This window comes from Pezoporus occidentalis, unplaced genomic scaffold (assembly GCF_034315485.1).
Source record: "Pezoporus occidentalis ecotype Australia unplaced genomic scaffold, CSIRO_AGI_Poc_V1 ctg13, whole genome shotgun sequence".
Lineage (NCBI taxonomy): Eukaryota > Metazoa > Chordata > Aves > Psittaciformes > Psittacidae > Pezoporus > Pezoporus occidentalis.
In genome coordinates, this window is record NW_026913103.1 from 5,001,841 (window position 1) to 5,021,715 (window position 19,875).

The 19,875-nt window shown below is 35.4% G+C and overlaps 1 protein-coding gene across 6 annotated transcripts in view; it reads left to right on the top strand.

The window, feature by feature from the left end:
• Nucleotides 1-19,875, top strand: part of SENP6 (SUMO specific peptidase 6) — a 79,247-nt gene that overhangs the window by 24,611 nt on the left and 34,761 nt on the right. For 4 of the 6 annotated variants that reach the window (XM_062608229.1, XM_062608233.1, XM_062608230.1 and 1 more), the window contains 3 exons: nt 5,407-5,549; nt 9,609-9,710; nt 15,101-15,121. In XM_062608229.1, coding sequence (XP_062464213.1) covers nt 5,524-5,549; nt 9,609-9,710; nt 15,101-15,121 — 149 coding nt within the window. In that variant the 5' untranslated portion in view covers nt 5,407-5,523. Of the gene's footprint in view, nt 1-4,698; nt 4,763-5,406; nt 5,550-9,608; nt 9,711-15,100; nt 15,122-19,875 lie in introns of all 6 variants that reach the window. The other 2 variants (XM_062608234.1, XM_062608231.1) reach the window with 2 other exon arrangements.

Sequence of the window (19,875 nt, forward strand, 5' to 3'; positions counted from 1 at the left end):
ACCATTTAAGGCAACTTCTCACTCCCTTCAAACATCTATATATGTTTTAAGCTACCCATGTATTTATATCTACCCATGTATTTATATACACCTTTTCCTATTTTTTTTTTCTTTTTTCTCTTAATGGCTTTGTAAGCTTAGAGTAAAATTGTCCTTTTCTTTCTAAATTCCCTTTATCCTTAGCAGAATGTTTCAAAGATAAGCAGCTTTACTTCATAGAATTGTTCCAGCATAAAGTTTTGCATCCCCACAGTATTTTGAGTATCCTATAATGATATATTCTGGCAATTTTTAAAAAACTGTCATTCCCTATGGAGTGCTGCAGTGCTTGTAACTGACTGCATTTCTGTGTGGAGGATGCTGTAAATCTGAAGCAAGTATCTGGGTGCACCTAGTTGTTGTTGAGGCACTAGCATTTTAGTGTCCGACCTTATCACTGCATTTTGCCCTCTTAATGGCAGACACACAGTAAGTTTGTTTTGAGCTGGTCCAAGAATAACATTAATGTTCCAGCACTTAAAAGAGTTAGCTGTATTCATGTGTTACTCCATGAGCCCTTTGATAATATTGTTGGTCAATACTGGATGTCTGCTTGGATTATCTTTCCTAAGTGAGATGAACACAAAATATGTGGCCAATAACCTTCTGCCAAAGCAATTTTCAGAATAGGTAACTTATTTGGGGAATCAGGTGAGCTGTGTTGTAATGGTAAGGTTTCCAGTAATGAACATAAAAAGAGTAAAGAACATTTGTAAACTGGAGATGATTGGAAAAATTAAGGATCACCCAACACAATATATGCATTTTAAAATGCTGCTATAGTTGATACTTGACATGGTTAGAGTTACGGACATTTAAAATGGTAATGGACTAGTATCTTATCCTAAAGTAAATACCTGCAGATAATCTTTAGTCCACTTGAAAAAGTAACATTTTTGATGATTTACAAAATTTGATCTATTTAGGAGTGCAGTCAACATGATAGCAAGTGTCTTAAGACTTTTCTTGCTTTGTACTTGGAGATCCCACGGGAGAGGAGCTTTTATGTAGAGCAATAGTGAAAAACCCAGTTGGTCAATGGAACACACTGAAACTTTTATAAACCATCACAGAATAAATGATGGAGATGAAGTTTATCTTATGTAGTAGAAGACATGAAAGGATGACAGATTTATGCAAACATGGCCAAAATAATATAAGAATTTATATTTCCTTCATTTTTAAGATCTGGGTAAATGTCTCTGAAATACACTTCTATGTGTCACACAGTGGTTTTGTAAACTGATGGGCCCAGTGTGCTGGTTGTTGTACTGTTTTTTTTAGGAATCCAGGCTTAGGCCTTCCCCTGAGATTTGTTCACTAATAGCTTTATCAGGAAGTGAGTACAAATAAATGGGTAGTAAATAAATATTTGTACTGTGATGTTCTTTCTTAACAAGATTTTTCCTTCAAAAGGTTTGTTTGGTTTTTGGTGGGGGTTTTTTTTGGATTTTTTTTTTAATTACCTTTTAATTAGGGGATAATGTGCTGTTTTCCTTGTATTCCTGACTGTAAAAACTGTGATTTTTCTTTATTTTTTTAATTTCTGTATATCTTTTTTTTCCAGTAATTTCTTCCTTTTTATTCCTTTTTTTAAAAATCCTATATTTCTATAGATGTTTTTTGCTTCTTTATGGACCTGTTAGAAAAGCACTGCAGCTTTTAAATTGATAAAACCTTTTTGTTCAAATCCTGAGTTCTTGATTTTTAGCAGTTTCAGTTAAGGTTATTTGTAACAGCATGGCATTGTACATGACTTGAATAATACCACTACTTCTCTTGTGTCTCTGATACCAGCACTACTTTTAAAGGGCTGCCTACCACCATGTAATTTAAAGTCAAGAGTGTACACAGTGCACTTAGAGGAGAAATATGTTAGCCTCTTGTTTTTATGTGTAAGAGTTTTCAGAAAAATTCTAATTATGTTTGAAATGTGAGTGAATCGGTTGTTTGAAATATGGTTGGAGCTCAATGGAGTGTAACTTCAGTGATCGAGAGAGGTTTAAAATCTGGGTTGCCTGTAGATAGTAGTAAACCCATGGTCTATTAAATTGAAGCGTCTGGCTATTGCACAGTTTTTAATTTTTAAAACATTAAATAAATGGTAAGTGATTAGAGATACTAATCAGGATTATTATTTTTTTTTTCTTTTTCCTTTTTCAATGCCTAAATTTGAATGCACAGTTAAAAACTCTCCTTTGGAAAGAACTCTGTTTGCCTAATTTTTTTTATCTCTTTTTTTTTTTTTTCTTTTAATTTTAGTAAAGGCTTTAACTTTTCATTTGTTACAAAATTTTAATTAAAGTGTTTGAAAGTTAGAAATTGTCATTCTAATGTGAAAATCTCTCTACCTGGCTCCCTGGTTGAGAGTGACAAAGTATGGAGGCATGGAGTTCTCCCAGCAAGGTCATTGAGATTTCATTTCTGTAGTGTTAACATGTTATTGTCTGGTTATGTGGGAGTGTGGGATAGTGGTTTTTTTCCCCTGTCTGTGTAAATTGCATCTTTTAAGCAGGCAACTGTAGGCATGTGATACATGAGCAAATAGACATTACTCAGTTGCTGTGTATTCAGCTCTCTAAAAAAACAGGCTTTCTGGTACTGGTACTTATACTTTGCATTCCTTAAAATGAAAAATACTGGTTCTTTAAAAACATCCAATTCCCAAATATTTTTCTGGTCATGTCATCTTAATTGTATCATAAGTGTTACTCTGGTTGAGTTTGATTAAAGGATTTTTTTTAGTGTTATGTTCATTTGCAGTTTGTTACTTTCTCTTTTCTCTCACCCATTCAAACACCCTTTTTTAAAATGGCTGCAATATTGTGGCATCTGGAAGCCCTAAAAGTATAGCCACTGTACAAGGGCATTTTGAAAATCATCATGATTTTTATACAAGCTGGAGCTGAAGAAGGAAAACATATCTAGAGATTAAATGGTCTGGCTAGGTCAACACAGTAAGTAAATGCCAGAGCTGCAGGTGCAGTAAGATTGCTGTTCAGGTCTGTGCTGCAGGGTTTTGTTTATTTCTGTACGATGTGGAAAATTTCTGAAATTGTTAAAACTCAGTGTCTTCAGATGAAGGGTTAAGAAAAATCAGTGAGCCTCCCTGGAAAAGATAATCTATCCTGAAAGAGAGGTTGAAAAATTAAGAGTATTTTAAAATTTTAATATCCATGTATATAGTTTGTATAGAAGTACAACTATTTTGTCTTTTTGGCACTTTATATTGGAAATTAGTGATGATCCACTACATGTTTGTTTTACCATCACATATCTCTGTAAATGCAAAGAAAATACGACAGTGCCACTGGCTACCTCTTGACATTTACATCATTCTTCCAGTATCAAGGCTGACTGTGCACACAATCTTATCTCCTGAATTTTCAGGGTCTGCAGTTCTTACCCTATGAGCCACGAACATTTGTTTTTTCCTTTTTTTTTGTTTTTATTTTTTCTTTCTTTTTTTTTTTTTTTATTTTTTATGTAGGGATATTTGTATTGCATCAGGTGGAGGAATTATTGTTGTGTTAAGGGAAATCTTGTGCCTGGAAGATGTTTTTAGGAAATTGGGGTGGGTGTGTGTCATGAATGGTTACTTAATATATTAAGACGTAAAATCACTATGTGTATTGCAATCAACTTGTTGCATGTGTAGCTAAGAAACATTTCCACCATCACCTCAATGTTTTTTTCTCTTGTGTAGCTGTTCCCTTGGAAATCCTGGCATAACTGCTTGTATAACTAGTTTCTGTCTAAATGACCTGAATTAAAGCCCCCAAACCTATGCAATTACAAGTTGGCCAAAAGTTGTATTATTTTGTTGCAGCCAAGAGAGGACTAACCTTATCAGGACTGATGAGAAGGGATTATCTGCAGGTTGCTTCTGGGAGCAAGAATGCATTAGCCTAATGTAGCTGCTGTCATTATAAAATGTATTCTTAGGGTTTTAATTTAGATACTGGAGATTATTTGGGGATAATGGCCCATTACTGAAAAGAGTATGTTTTCACAGTTATCATGGGGTGGGTTTCTTTTTTTTTGTAGCTTCCTCCCCATTATAATAGTTGAAGATTATAGACACAGAAGTACTAAAGATACACATTTTAATGAGCAGTTGAGCCAAACTGAATACGCTATTTTTAGGAAGACATATTTTTGCAGTAATTGCTATGGGATAAAATTTAGTTATACATAAGTTCTTCTCCTAAAACACTATGAAATTTGCAGTTTTAAACCACATGTTTGATATGCGCACTTGATATGCACAAACTTAGACTGTATTGTATAGTTTAATTTAGTATGTGACTCAGTTTATACATGGGGTTGTATAGAATCTTTCATGATGTCAATGACATTGCCATAACAATATTGAAGATTCAACAGTATTCTCTATTTTGAAATAATAACATCCTTTCAGTTTTGCTTTTTGTGAAATAATTTGATGTACACTTAAGGTAAAGTCTGCATCATATTCTGGGTCACTGTGTTGCCTGCTTATATGTTCCTGGTGTTACAGGCATATATATATATGATGTGTATGTGATGCATTTAAATTTAAAGAGGGAAGGAAAAAAATAAAGCCCTTTGTGTTCAAATATGTTGCTGGTGCTCCGTTGCATTACAAAGTATTTACTTTTCTCTCCCACTCCTGTGTAGCGAGGCAAATCTGCTCAGCATAGATGACAGTGATGGACCTTTCAGTGCCAGTGACGAAAGAAAGGCAAGTACTTTGTTCATCTTCTGGTAAAAATGTATCTTTAAAGCTTTCTAGGTTATTAAACAATGTTGCATAGTCATCTGTGCGGTATTGCAAAATGAAAGTTTCTGAGTTGATTTAGCAACATATGCCCAGGCTGTCTGTCTGCCTACCCATAATGCTTTCGTTCCTCTTACTCCTATAAATCTTGTGTTTGAATAGTATTCTGAAAATATGAGTGTGAATAAGTAGTTATAAGTTTAGACACTTATCATAAAGGGATTATATGTTTTAATCACAAATTTTAATCATTGCATCCCATGAGTGCTTACTGTGGGATTCCTAATTTTATATGTATATATACATGTATGTGTGTATCTATATAAAAGGAGAAAATACATAGGCAAAACTCATGTGCTTTTTTGTGTTTTATTTTAATGTATGCTGAAATAGCTTACAACTGTAAGGTGCTTCATAATACTTTGAAAATAGTCATATTTTGTTAAGTAAGGAATCCTAGTGAGTAAGGGTGTAGACAGGATATATTTTACATTAAATTTGGTACAAAAGCAGTCTGAAAATGAAGCCAAAGTAATATGTAAATATTTTGTAAGTAATCTTTTCCTTTTACACAAGTATTTTAATACGCATGAATTCTTTTGTTACAGTCACTTCGTTGTCGGCCTGGAGCTGTCGGCACCAGTGGTGATTCCTTAAAAACGTATGCAAGGCGAGGCAAAGCTGGAGGCTTGAGACTTCTTAAAGGGAACTCAATCGGCCTCAACATGATGGGAAATAATAAGAAACTGAGGTACTGCTTTTAGTTTTATGTTTGCTTATTTATTTGATCATTGATACAAATCAATGCTAAATGAACAGAACTTGTAGTATATTTACATTATGTGCTGTGCATTTTAATAAGCTATGCTGTTCTGTGCTTCTGAGCAGAGATAGAAAACTAGATTGTTAAGGTTTTTGCTCTTCCAAACTGTTAAATAACACATTACTAAAATAGCAGAAGATTATTAAAATAGAGTTAGAGCAGTCACTGGCATACTTGTCAATGCCTTACCAGTGTTGTCTGCATGTGCTGTATACAGTGCTAACAGGTAGAAAAATATTTCTAATATCCCCATCAAGAATTTCTTCTTTCCATGACTGTGAATTGCTAAGATTAACTCGGTGTGCATTTCCTTACTGCAAGATACCCTTTGATTTAGGAGTCATGGAGTGTTCCTTTAAAGGATTCAGAAATACATGTACTCCTACAAAATAGCTTGAGATTGCCGCTTGCCTTTAAAGCTGACAGGAACAGTGTTTAAGCATTCAGTGCTGTACGTGCTTGTTACTACTGTTCCTAGCTTGTAACAGACTAATCTCTTTACTTATTATGTAATAAAAAGTGGTACATTTGTGTAACTTCCTCTGGGAGTGTTTCATATTGCTAAAATGCACTCAGTTTGATTACCTTTGCTGGAAGGAAAAGTTTGTACGACAGATGTAGTTGGGCCTGTTATAGGTTAATGGGACCGTCTTAGCACTAAATCACTTGAGAAAATAAATCCTTAAAGTACTGTGTGATGTGTCCTCTCTCCTGCTATTCTCATCTTTGATCTGGGGGTACAGGGAACAAATTCAGAATTTCCTATCTGGACTGGTGGTCCATCAGTTACTAGATGAAGTACAAGATGATCGGATACTTGAGATTCGTGAGCTGTTCATGGTGATTTTTATCATGAAGTTGAAGTCTCTTTCTACTTTGTCTGTGGCATAGGGGTTAAAAACTCTTCAGATCAGTGGGGCTTGACTCGAATTATTATTACTGTATGTCCTGGGTTCAGCAGTAGCTGTCATTTTTCTCAGTCTTAGTAGCTGGTGCAGTGCTGTGTTTTTGACTTTCAGCCTGGGAACAAAGCTGGTAACACCTATGTTTTTAGTTGTTGCTACTGTACTGCTACTGTACTGTGGTACAGTATTCCCTGAAATTCAAGAAATGAGTGATAGGAAGAAGCGATATGCAAGGACAGTGAGAAGAAATTTTCCCTGTACGTATACACTTGAATGTAAAAAAATTTAAACCAGGCCAAAAATTGTCATCCCTTATCTGGTTAAGCAAATCCAGTATGAAACTAACTTAACTGTAATAGTTTTGTTGTTGGGTTTTGTTTTAATCAGTTGTTCTTTAAATTGCTTTTTTCTTTCTGGTTTTCAATAACTTGTATCAAAATTTCTCACATTATTAACTCCCTTATAGATTTTTTGTTTTGTAATATTTTGTGAAAAAAATTACGTAAGGAATGGCAGAATTAATGTAGTCTGTAGTTGTGTTTTATGTTCCTGAAAATACCAGCGTAAGGTTACTCTATGCTTTGCCTTTTGAATCTGGTGTTAGGAAGTTCCTAGGATCAGCTGATAGAATGTGATGGTGTAACCTTTTTATCCTTGGAGCCTAGACTTTAAATGATGCTGTGGTTTCTGAGGTCATGTCAAGGAGAGAGGTATATTGTTAATATATTGTGAGGTCTTTGAGACTTCTCAAACACTTGTTCTTTCAAGGAATTTTCTGACCATTATATCACCCTGGTTTTGGTGTTTTATGTCAATTTTCTTGAAACTGTGCTGAAACTTGCAAACCCAGATTTCAGTTTGGATGTGCCCATTTTGCAACTTTCTAGGACTTGATTCAATTTTCTGTTGGTTCTGTCTGTACTGGGTATGTTGTATTCAAAGAACAGGATTATAGAGCAGATTGTATTTTACGGTTGTCCTACTTGGAAGTGTATCTGACGCCATGTGAACCATTTAATTGTGCCATCTAGAACGGTCAGCTTTGACTCAAATGTGGTCACCCACCAGGCTACGATATTCTATTCCAGTACCTACTGGAATTTCTAACTACTTGAGCATGAGGCAGAAAGCAGAGCACTGTCTAACATTTTTTTGTGTTCAGGGGCACAAGACTTAGAGTTTCCCAATCATGGTAACTTGACAAAGCTCAGATTCAACACGTAAAATGATAAAACGTGAGATAGGTGTGTTTATAGACTTAGTTGCTTATTTAAACTCAAGTCTTCAGCAGTTGAGAAGGCATTCCTGCACTCTGCTTGTGTTTTCTTTTCTAAGAAAAAGTCTCTTTCAAAGACATTAAATTGGAAGCCAGAGAGGATACCCTGAAGTATTTAGGACAAATAGCTGTCAGCTTTTTATTTCTCAGGTGACAGCACTAAACAGAAAGTTGACTGCAGATAGTCTAGATGATGACTGACCAGCTGCAGTTGCATAGTCTTGACTTAGAAGTAGTGTAGGATGAGTGTGTTTACTTTCAAGAGGTTGGTGTGAGAACTGGATGCTATTGGTTTAGTTTTGAGGAAATCAAACTGTTAGAACATATATGATGTTTCTAAACTTTGTATTCTAGGATAGAGTTTTACCATTTGGTTGGTTTTGATAATCTTGTTCTATTATGTTCATGGTTAAGCTATGTCAGATCATAACAGTCATCTTATGACCAGTCAGAAATACTCTGAAAGCTCTAATATTGACTTATGATACTCAATATAAGGCTTCCAAAAGGGTTTGTAGTGCTAAAGTCAAAAAGAAAAAAAATTAACTGGCAGGCTAGCAGTTTGCTCACTTTTATCTTTTGGGGGAATGTAAAGGAAGGATTAAGAATTGGTTGACATCTTTCGGGAGAATTTTGGTACTTCTTTTTTTTCATTGTTCATGACAGAATAAAAGCAAAACTTCTGTGGAATAATATTTCTGAAAAATACTATTAAGAATGCTTTTTCACATAATTTTATTTAGTGCAACTATAATTTCCAAGCAATTTTACAAGCAAAATTTAAACACTGTATTTCCATAATTTGAAACATTGTCAAGATGCTCTCCGTAAAAAGTTGCCTGCTTTCTGAACATTTCAAATGTGGTATTGTATGTCTGGTCACAGAAGTGTGGGGGATCATTTTTAGGGTCTAATAATCTTCCAAGGAGTACCGTATTATTGGTCTACCATATCTTTATATCAGGTTTTATTAGAGAGGATAATGGTAAGTAATCTTCTCTCCAGAATTACTTGTTTTACATAGTAATGAGATTAAAGTGTCAAAAGGCAAGAAATGAAGAAACCAAAGAAATTATAAAAAAGACTGGTGAATATGCTATCTCTCTGCATAGTCCTCCTCAGATATTTGAGGACCCAAGAATCCGTAACTTTTTTTTTTCTTTTTGAGATGTGTTTCCGTTATGAGCCATCTTACAATCATAAATTTGCTGTGGTTTCTCTCCAGTTTGAGTAGCTAGAAGAGGGAAATTCCAGAATGTGCAATCTCTTCACCTATGCCCTTTGTCGTATTAATGAAGTTAATACCATGTCTTAATAAAATGAAATTTGGAAGTATAAATTGTAATTTAATTACCCATAAAGTATGAATAAAATTACATATAAGATACAATATATATTTTACATAATATATAAAATATGCATTATATATCATTTTATTAATCCTATATAAGTAATAATTTAAAAAGGCAGTGTCTTTTTGAAGTGACAGGAGGAAAAGGAGAACTGGTTCACAGTGTATTAGATGGTGATAAAATTAAAAAAAATCTTTATCTTTTCTTTGGGGGGGGATCATAATTGAATTGTGTATATTCTTATTTGTCTATTTTAGCCTAGGATTGAATGCTTTTATGCCTATCAAAAGACCATAACAAGTTGAATTACTGATTCAGAAATACTTTGTTGATATTTGGGTTTGTATGGCTGCTGTTATAAAAGTAAAACACCAAAACTTTTAGTTAAGACCATGTACAAATGCATCAGATTTCTTTTGTCTTTTTCTTAAACCATTTTTCTGTATGTTTGCAGTGAAAATGCTCAGAACGTGTCTTGTCCTGTAACTGTGGTACATGGTAGACGTTTTCACCATGCACATGCACAGACAGCGGTAGTAAAAACAGCAGCCCAAAGGTAAGGCTAAGTACATTTGTTTCTCCAGATATTCCTAGTGTCAGAAATCTTTTTTGGTTTTGCGTGTAATAGTTTTCCTTATGCTATAAAGTGTTTTAAGGAAACATGAGTAGTTACAGGATGTGTTCTTGATCACAAACTTTGATCTTAATTACTGAAGTTTCATAAGACCGTTTAGGATCTACTGTTATTTAATCTCAGAATTTACTTATTTTAAGGCACACTGTGGCACATATTCAGTAGGAGAGCACCTGCTAATATAAATATGTTTAGAAAATACTTTAAAGTGGACAGATGTAGTAGGCAGTAGAAATTCACATAACTGACAATATGATCTTCAAATACTAATTCACAGCAACTCCAGTTTGTATAAGATCCATCTAAAGATTAAGTTATAGATCTGTTGATCATATGCAGTCTGTAAATACAGCATGAAACATATAAACTGGAACTTCTAACAGAAGCAGGGTTTTTCATTTATATAAATAGTTGTTAGAATGACTGACTGGGGAATCTTACTCAGCTATGCTGAGTTAATTGATTTGAAAACTTAAAACTACATCAGATTTCTATAAAGTGCAGGGGTTTATATTTTTTTACAGGCTTTTCACGCTCATTGTGAGTCAAAAATACATGAGCGTTAGCTTTAAGGAATTTTCTTTCAGATTTTGTCCATTCAGAGCTCTCTATGAATTTCATGGATTTCTACCAGGCCACGAGTGCTTCATTGTGTCAGCATTTTGTAGCCTCCTTCTGCCCTCTTTTTTCCTCTCTGCTTTTTTAGTGTAGACTTTTGAGGTGGGATCATATGTAGGCATTATCCTCTTTTTCGTCCCACTTCCCTCACTTTGATTTGCTATCTTCTGAAAAACAAAGCCCATATACTAATTTGGATGAAGTGATTCAAGTATGTATTAGGGTAGTCAGGCATTGAAGAAACAGACTAAAAAATGAATGTTGCAGTCCTATCCCTGAGAACCTACACTGTTGTTGCATCCTTCTATTTCAAACTGGACTGTCATCTGTAAACAGAAAAATAGCATGTACATTTTCTTTCCCTTAGTAATAGCAGATGCAGTAGTAGGGATCTCCCTGTTCTTTGCATTTCTTCCCATCGCTGCAAGGCAGGGATGACTAAGGAGGCTTCGCAGAGCTTTTCCCACAAATTAAACTGAAAGAAGAGGTTTACCTTGCCAGTGTAGTTTGGACTGAACCAGATGTGCTCTTTTCTTCTTACGTACAGTCTTTTTCAGAATATTTTTTTTTCAGTGTTGATTGAGAAAAGCATGGGGCATCTGCAAGCATTCATACTCTTTCATTTTCTTTTTTTAACATATTTTTTTAATTTGGTAATTGTAAGGGATAAAATCTTGATCTGTAGTGCTAACTAAAATGGTTTGAAGTGAGCAAAATAAAGCAAGACTGCTCTTTACTGCATCTCTGAATGTTGACCCTAATAATGTTAGTGCATTTGATTAAGTTTTGTTGTGAGATGGTTCTTTGAAACAGCTGGTCAACATGGATTCATCTTGTGTAGTTAAGTGCTGTAGGCTTCTTCAGCGTGCAAAAGAGTCTGCTCTGGAGAGTCTTAATTTTGAGGGTATGCTAGACTTGCCTGTTTGCCTGTCTCACCCATGGGACTTGCTTCTTTGTAAGCCTACAATGTAATGTGCAAACAAAACCCAGAAGCAGCAACTCCATGTGACAGGCAGAAGAAGCACTAATGCATAATACAGGTAAGCTGAATACTGCTTGAAATAATTGGATATTAGTCATCCTGAATATTTCTAAATATGTTTTCTTTTAGGGTTGTTATTGTAGTTCATTTACATTAACAACAGGCAATTAACTAAGAATATTTATGGAGTTTCAAAGGCAGGAAATAGTCATAACAATTCCAAGCAATGCTTTGCTACTGGAGGATGTCAGAACCAGCATGATCTAATTGACTGAGGGTGAGCTTTACAGCGGAACTGTGCAAAGGATATTTAATTCCAGTATCTTTTGCCAGTTGACTCAATTGACTACTTTTTAAAGGCTTCTAAATCTGTTTCTGAGGTAGAGGTTTGAAAATTAACAGAATAGGTCTCCTGTAATACTGTTGGGTTTGTTTTTTTTTAATTAAAAAAAAAAGAAGGGGGAATCTCAGGGCTACTTGGTATGGAAAATACAGATTTATTAATGAGAAGACAATAGTTGTTAGGAAAAAATAAGTAAAATAGGACTAATGAAAACTGTTCATAACACAAAATTCCAGTGTATATGAAGTGGGTATGTATTTTTCTGGTTGTAGTTATGCGTGATTTTTTCTCTGTTTGCTAATTTTTACTGACATTCATAGAATCATAGAATCGTTAGGGTTGGAAAGGACCTTAAGATCCTTCACCTTACACTAAATCATATCACCCAAGGCCTCGTCCAACCTGGCCTTGAACACTGCCAGGGATGGAGCATTCACAGCCTCCCTGGGCAGCCCACTCCAGTGCCTCACCACCCTCACAGGAAAGAATTCCTTCTTATATCCAGCCTAAACTTCCCCTGTTTAAGTTTTAACCCGTTACCCCTTGTTCTGTTGCTACAGTCTCTAATGAAGAGTCCCTCTCCAGCATCCCTATAGGCCCCCTTCAGATACTGGAAGGCTGCTATGAGGTCTCCACGCAGCCTTCTCTTCTCCAGGCTGAACAGCCCCAACTTCCTCAGCCTGTCTTCATACGGGAGGTGCTCTAGTCCCCTGATCATCCTTGTGGCCCTTCTCTGGACTTGTTCCAACAGTTCCGTGTCCTTTTTATGTTGAGGACACCAGAACTGCACACAGTACTTCAAGTGAGTTCTCACGAGAGCAGAGCAGAGGGGCAGGATCACCTCCTTCGACCTGCTGGTCATGCTCCTTTTGATGCAGCCCAGGATACGATTGGCTTATTATGCAGCAGTGGGTTTAAAAGTAAATTCTGGTTATGTCTTCTCAGAAAGGACTATATGCAGGAAATGTGGGATGCAGACCATGAGTAAAATTTTAGGTATATATCAAGATAAGTAAGATTAGACAATTAGACACAAGACAAAGTAAAGCTGGTAGCATGGAAAATGAGTTCTAAGGTGTTGAGGTTTTTTTTCTATATGAATTTACAAGCAGCAGGAAGATGTGTTATTTTACATTGATTGCATTTATAAAATTGTTTTAAGGTATGGTGATCAGGAACAACATGGGGAAAATAGTTTTAACTAACCTAATATATTGTTCCTAAATCTGTAGTGGATTATTGAATGGGTAACTGAAAATAAAACCATGATTAAATTAGCTCTGAGCAGATTGACTCTCTGGCGCTGCCATTACAGATTCTGTTATTTATACTGGGCTCTTTGTGTGGGGATGGTGTCACGCAGGGCAGACTAATTATGAAACTCAGTCATAATCTCTATCAAGTTGAATTTGGAGCTTGTGATGTGTCCTGTATTTCTCAGCTCTTCAACCTTTTGCACATGCATGTTAATTATTAAATTTTGTCTGAGTATCTGTTGTACTCATATGTAAAATATAAGCTTCCGGTAAACAAAATCTGGCATTTCAAAATGACATTTTGATAAATATTATTCATGGTTTTCTGATGCAATCTGGGGGTGACGTTAAAATTTGTTCACTTCTGATAAAATGGATTTTCAGTTATGGCTTAGCCTAGTATTGTAGTTGGTTCAGACTATTTTGCTTCATTTAATGCATGCATAGTTTTTTCTTATGTTGATTTACTGTTCTCTAAGACTTGGCACTGGAACGGCATGTATGTACATGGTTAAGACACCTTATACATGAGCCACATGAAGCAATTTGTAGGGACACTGCTTGTTATAATTCCTGGGTCTGTCCAGGATTCTAATTTCTTAACGTTTCTGAGATGTAAGAATCTTTTAAAATGCATTATATTAATGTGGGATTTTAAAACAAGCAAGTGAGGCGTCTAATGTAGCGAAAATGTATGGTATCGGGCATTCTGGAATTTTTTCCTGCTGTTAGTTTTCTTAACATTAAAATTTACAGTTCTTAACAGTGTGACTCTTTACAGCACCTGTAAACAGTTAATCCAAGTTACATATTAACTCTGCCAAGGATACAAAGATACTGGATCTGGCTCCATCTGGACATGGTTTGGATCAGAGTGGATTTATAAACTCAGATGTGACCTGCAAAAAAACACTGGTTTTTGTTTGTAAAGGCTAGCTCCAGTTGGAAGCAATTTTTTGCTATTTTCATGCAGCATTAGCTGATCACCCTCATCTCCATCGAAGTTGCAGTGGTCACATTCAGTTTTGAATTCCTTTTACTTTCTTCCCAGAGCACTATGGAGATTAAATATGTTTTTATACTGCAGTCTGTAGGACTATCAGGATTACCTTCTTATGTGGTCTACTTTCAGTATTGTTCCTTTGGGTAACAAAGGGTTTGCCCTATTCTTGTGAGTGTTCTGTTTGTGAAAAGGAAAGGAGAATGAATTTATATTACCCTGTAATATCATTACGCTGTTTAATTTGACTGCAGTAAAACAGGAAACAGTTTGAATTTGTTCTTTTTTAGGATACTGTTAGTGTAATGCATATAAGACAGAAGTTTTTTAGGTTTTTGATATTTGGGAGGACCAGCCACATACATTAAAAGCTCACAGCATTCTGTATTGCGATTTTCGAAAAGGCAGGAGAGATAACGACGGTGTTCTCAAGTTGCCTTTGTGCTGTGCTTAGTTAGATCTATTTTTATCTCAGGCTGGGTATACAAAGGACCTGAGTTATGAGTATCAGCTCTGTGCACTGATGTTAATGGGGACGCTTCTGAAACTAGTAGCCCTAATTCTTTAATATATTTGGAGGCTCTTCTTAGCCAAAGCCTCTGCAGGAGGCCGGTTGCTTCTGTTATCCTTCTCTGTCTAGTAGCTGATTGCATGTGGTCTCCTAACTGTTTTAAGTAGTGCTTTCTGTTTGTTTTTTTTTTCTCTTACTTGAAACACTTAAATATTTTTATCATGTCTTGCATGGTGATCAGGGGTTGAAATTGAGGCTTGATCTTAATTCAAGTATTAGGATTCTGTCATGTCAGGTTCTGCATTGCAGTAAATTATGTGAGATTGCCAGATTGAATTTGAAATTAATCAAATTTTACATGTTGAAAAATAGGCAAGACAGTGTAGTATTTGGACCATTGCTGTCTGTGAAGTAACATTTGGTTTTGTGTTTGTAACTACTGTTACAAAAATGCTATGAAAAATAGTAATGCTTATTTGAAAACAAGTGAGCGCAAGAGACAGTGAAAGTTATAGTTTATATTGAATAACTTTTGAATTTAGTGATGTGCAATATGTGGGGCTTTGCATCTTATGTTTTTTTTTCTTTTTTCATATTTTAAGCAATCTGGATCGAAAGGAAAGGTAAGCTTACTGTTGATGAAATGAGCATGGCAATGAGCATTAAGAAAATTAACTGATGAGTGATTTATAATTCTAATTAAAGAATATTCAATCCAGTCAGTCATATCTGCTCATGTGTGATAGGGGTTGGTTGTTTTTGTTCTGTTTTTGTGATTTGCTTACTCCCTTTTACCAAACAAGGATCTTTACATGCATCTCTAAATGGTATGTTAACATGAACTTTGGGTACATTTCCGCTGGTAATTTACCTGTTTATTTAACCAGTGTGAAAATAGATAAATTTTAACTTTCTCCACAATTTAAGAATTTGCTAATTCTTTTCATATTCTTTGTGCAATAGAATGGTTCTGAAGCATGTCCCATTAGGGTCCTTAACAGCTTTCAGTCTATCATCTTAGCTTGGTTTGAATAGCATTGAAAGTTTTTATTGGGTTACTGTGTACTTTCTGTTCATGAATTGTATGTGTTAAAGCAGTTAACAGAAAATGTATAGCAAAACCAGGCATACTGGTTTTTCATTGCTCATTTCAGGCTCATTTCTCTCATATTTTGCATCTGTTTTATTGCTGTTAATATTTCATTAGCAATAGGAAATATATTTGGTTTTCTTCCTATGTAATTTAAACTTGCATATTAGTGGAAATGTTGATAGTAATGAATTCATTGAGGTTTTATAAATATTGTGTCTATGTAGGTGGTTTTGATAGTATGTACTAGGTATCATGTTAAATTGTTTAAACAGTGTATATAATGTTTAACCAATAAGGATATAAATAACACAGAAATATCATGTAGATCTGTTCTTTGTGAATTCAAGGTTTTCTAGATTAAGTAGTAAAATTGAGCCTTTCTGTTTTACTGCCTTTTGTTATTTGTTAAAAGAAATCTGATATATTCACCAGTTACCATTGGCTCTCTAAGAAGGGATTTGATCATGTTTTTGCTGTGTGGGCTTTAAGTTTAAGTACTTCTTCCCATTCAAACTTGTGCTGCATTTAAGTTATTAGTTGTCCATTCAGCAGTTTCTGTTTTTAATTTGGAAGCGAATGTCATGAAAGGATAGGGCTGAGTTCCATGCTGATGATCTTTATTTTCCCTTGGGAACACCTGTTGCTTTTTAGTCCAGTACTACTGGATATGTTCTTTTTTTCCCTTCCCTCCTTTTTGTTGCTGTCCTAGTGGGGGAATGTGATTTAGGCAGAAGGTCCTAAATTTAGTTTTAATTGTTGCCATCATGGTAAGTGCAGTTGCAGCTCCTGACTTTCTGGGCCAGATGGGGCTACTTATCTGTGTACTACAACCCCAAATCTCTGTGCTGCTGCTTCTCTCTTTTAGCTTTTGACTGTTGTACTGTGCTTTTCCTACAAGGCATGCTGAAGGAAAAACTCAGCAGCTTGGTGCTTCCTGTCTTACCATGCTTTACTCTGTTTTTGTGTAGTGATGGAGAAACCAGCAGCTTGGCTGTGGTGTTATACTTCCAAATAGTAGTATACAGAGGCAGAGTGAGGGAAAGCTGAATGAGGCAGACTGAGGGAAAGCTGAGTAAGACAGCCTCTCTCAAAGTGATGGAACCAGATTGTGGGTAGTTTTGAAAGCTCTGTTCTAAGACAGCACTGTAGCCTAAATTCCCAGATGCAGTTTTTTCTTCACATTCATTCCTTTCTGGCATAGACAGAAATTATCATCCCTCTGTGTCGTGTTCACAACCCCTCAGCACACACCCCCCACCCCCCCTTTTCTCTTTTTTGTTAGAGAATAACTTTTAAGATGAAAATTTCACTTTGGCTGGAGAGTGTCACAGAGGTCTGTGTACCAGCCCATTGTGAATATAATTAAGGTCCAATTCCATCAGTATAGGAATAAGGCAATAATTTTCAATATGTGCTGAAGATACTAAATCAGTGACACTATTTTGTTTGGGCAAAACATGTTTAATGAAGAATGCCATACCATTTAGCTGTTAAGATTTGTCAAAAGTTCAGGATTCTCCGCAGTCCAGACTGCCTCAGTATTTTTGTCATGTCTGCTGGAGGAAGAGCCTGACCTGTCTTGGTACTGTAATTAATGTTTTGCTGTTTGATGCTTTGCTACTTCTTGAGATTGCTTTTATCAAATACTGGTCCACCTCCCTTGTACTTAAGGTATTAAAAGCAGAACTGCTTATAATGGATGAGATGAGATGCCTAAAATGATTTAATCTCAGAGCACGAAACCTTGTTCTTCAAGCAAAATCTAAATTGCATAAATATTGCTGGGAAACCTAACAGGAAAAAAAAAAAAAAGGTGTATTTTTAATATTTGGTAGGACGATAAGAACAAAGATCAGTATTGTATTTCTTGTGTTTTTTTTCTATTAAACACAGTATGCAGATAGTCTTGCATCTAAATTTGTCTGGCTGTTTGATCCCGCATTTATTTATTTTGAAACAGATTTAACAGCAAGAAGGCATTTGTTTGGAAGTTCTGTATGTTTTTTTTTAATTCTCTGATAAGATTTTTTTTTTCTTTTCCAAATAGTCTTTAAAGATAGGTGTCATGTTTGATTTAAGAAAAAAACAACTAGAGTTTCCATTACATCCCATTTCTGCACTCACAATTAAACCACTCAGTGTACTACGTACTTAGTAAAGTAGAAGGTATTAATGGATCTGCAGCTGTTCAAATGTCAATGAACATTGTGCCGAGAGGGGAGCCTTCATTTTGTCATCTGTAAAAACTTTGTGGTGCTGGGCTCTGCTCTGGGCTCTTTATGGTTTTGTGTGGGTTTTTCAGGATAGGAAACTAGTAGGAGGTGCTTCAGGTTGCTGCCCTTTTGTGGGAGGGCTGTCCCTATCTCCAGGAAAGCATTTTTTCAGATGAAATCTCCATTTAAGTAATCTTAAAAGTTGTCTTTGCTTTTGTTTCTAACTCAGAGCAACTTCAAACTTGACCTTGAATTGCTGACCAAGTTAAACTGTGTTGGAAATCCTCAGTTGACTTGGAGCTGTTTTTTGTAACATAGGTTTGGGTGTTACTGGTTCATTGTGAGCACACAAGTGAAAGCATATTGTGGGAGAAGAAACTCACTTTATGCTAGCACTTGTGTATTCTTGCAAGTGTTTTGCCATTTAGTATCAATAACTCCATATTGATAATACAAAATTCAGACAAGGGTAAATAAGGCTACTGTATTCTGATTTATTGTCAAAAAATTCTTTAGTTATATATGGTAAGCAAATTACCATCTTAAAACAATAAATACATGTTGCGTGTTAAAAATGTAACACAAGCCTGTACGATTTTTAGGAGCAAAATAATAACTTTAAGATGTCCAGAGACCTTCAATTGTCAAACTAATTTTTAAAAGATACTTTAGTATTCTAAATCTCCATACTGATTTCGTTGCTTTCAATTAAATGTCAAGTAGTTGCAATATTTTTTATCATAAATATTGATTAAATGTTTTCTATTTAAAATGTTTTACAGAAAATACTTTTTCAAACAGTGGTTATGTTCAAAACAAGACAATGTTATTAAATACTACTGAGAGATAATTATAACATGTCAGAAAACGGCTCACACATCCTTACTGCAAAGTTTATATATTTTTAAATCTCCTATAATGGTGTTACAGGGTTTTTTCTACCCTTTAGAATGTCATTATCATTGGTTTTGATAGTAATAGCTTCTCACTATGTAGGGCTTAATCTGAGCTCTGCCTTACATTTCCACAAATTCTGCCCTTAAAGTAATCCCTTGTGATTTATTTTTTTTTAAAGAAAATGTTCCAAAGTCATACTTTTTTAACAAATATTCATGTTAAGCCTCTGATTTTGGTTCAGCTATTTGTGTATGCACACGTTACAAAAAAATATCTTTTTTTGGGAGCAGGGTTGTTTCAGAAACACATTTGACACAATCAGTAACAAATAAATTACTTAATCTGTCATCTGTGACATGTTTGTGGGCACTCAGGGTTAAGTACTGTGAGGTCTCTACATTCTGTGTTGCAATCTGACCGCGCTTATTTCTCAGTCTTTCTTTCTGCACGAATTTTCCTTCATGCTGCAGCCTCTCAAGACAGTAAAAATTGTTTGTGTTTAGGTGAAGTATCCCAAAGAGCACTGTAGGTTAATCTTGTTTGAAAGAACAGGGAAAACCCTGAGAAATAGTACCTGTGGATGCAGAAAACTCAAGGAGTTTATAATTTGATATATTGGGAAATGCTGTGCTGAAAGAAATAAAAACTCATGCCTACTGCTGAAGTTTGCTTCAGTCAGAGCCAAATTTTTGTCAGGTGGGTCATCAAAATTTAGCTCTTAGTTTGAGATGTTACTGCCTTCAGCTGTTTGCTTTACCCCCTTGCTGTTGATTAATGTGCTTGTAAATCAGAAGTAGCAGTATGGGATGTGTGTGACCCATTTGCAGCCCATTGTTCTGGCTTAACTTGCCAGTGGAAACAGTTTCTGCTGAAGTTGCTGGCAAGGCCTTCTGTGTTTCAGATGTGTGCCATCTTCTGTTATAACAGAAACCATAATGTTGAGCTGCAGAGCAGGGTAAGAGAGCTAAGAGAGAATTGCCACAAACAGTAGCTGAGATGCAATGAGCTTCAGGAGTCTTAATTTGGTAACAGCCAATTTGACACACTTGTTCGTAAACTTAATTTCAGGAGACTCAAATCTTACTATAATGTTTTATATTGCATTAATTTGCACAAAAAAATGTGGTATGTATATTACCCAAATTATACCAACAAAACTTTTGTCATCCACTAG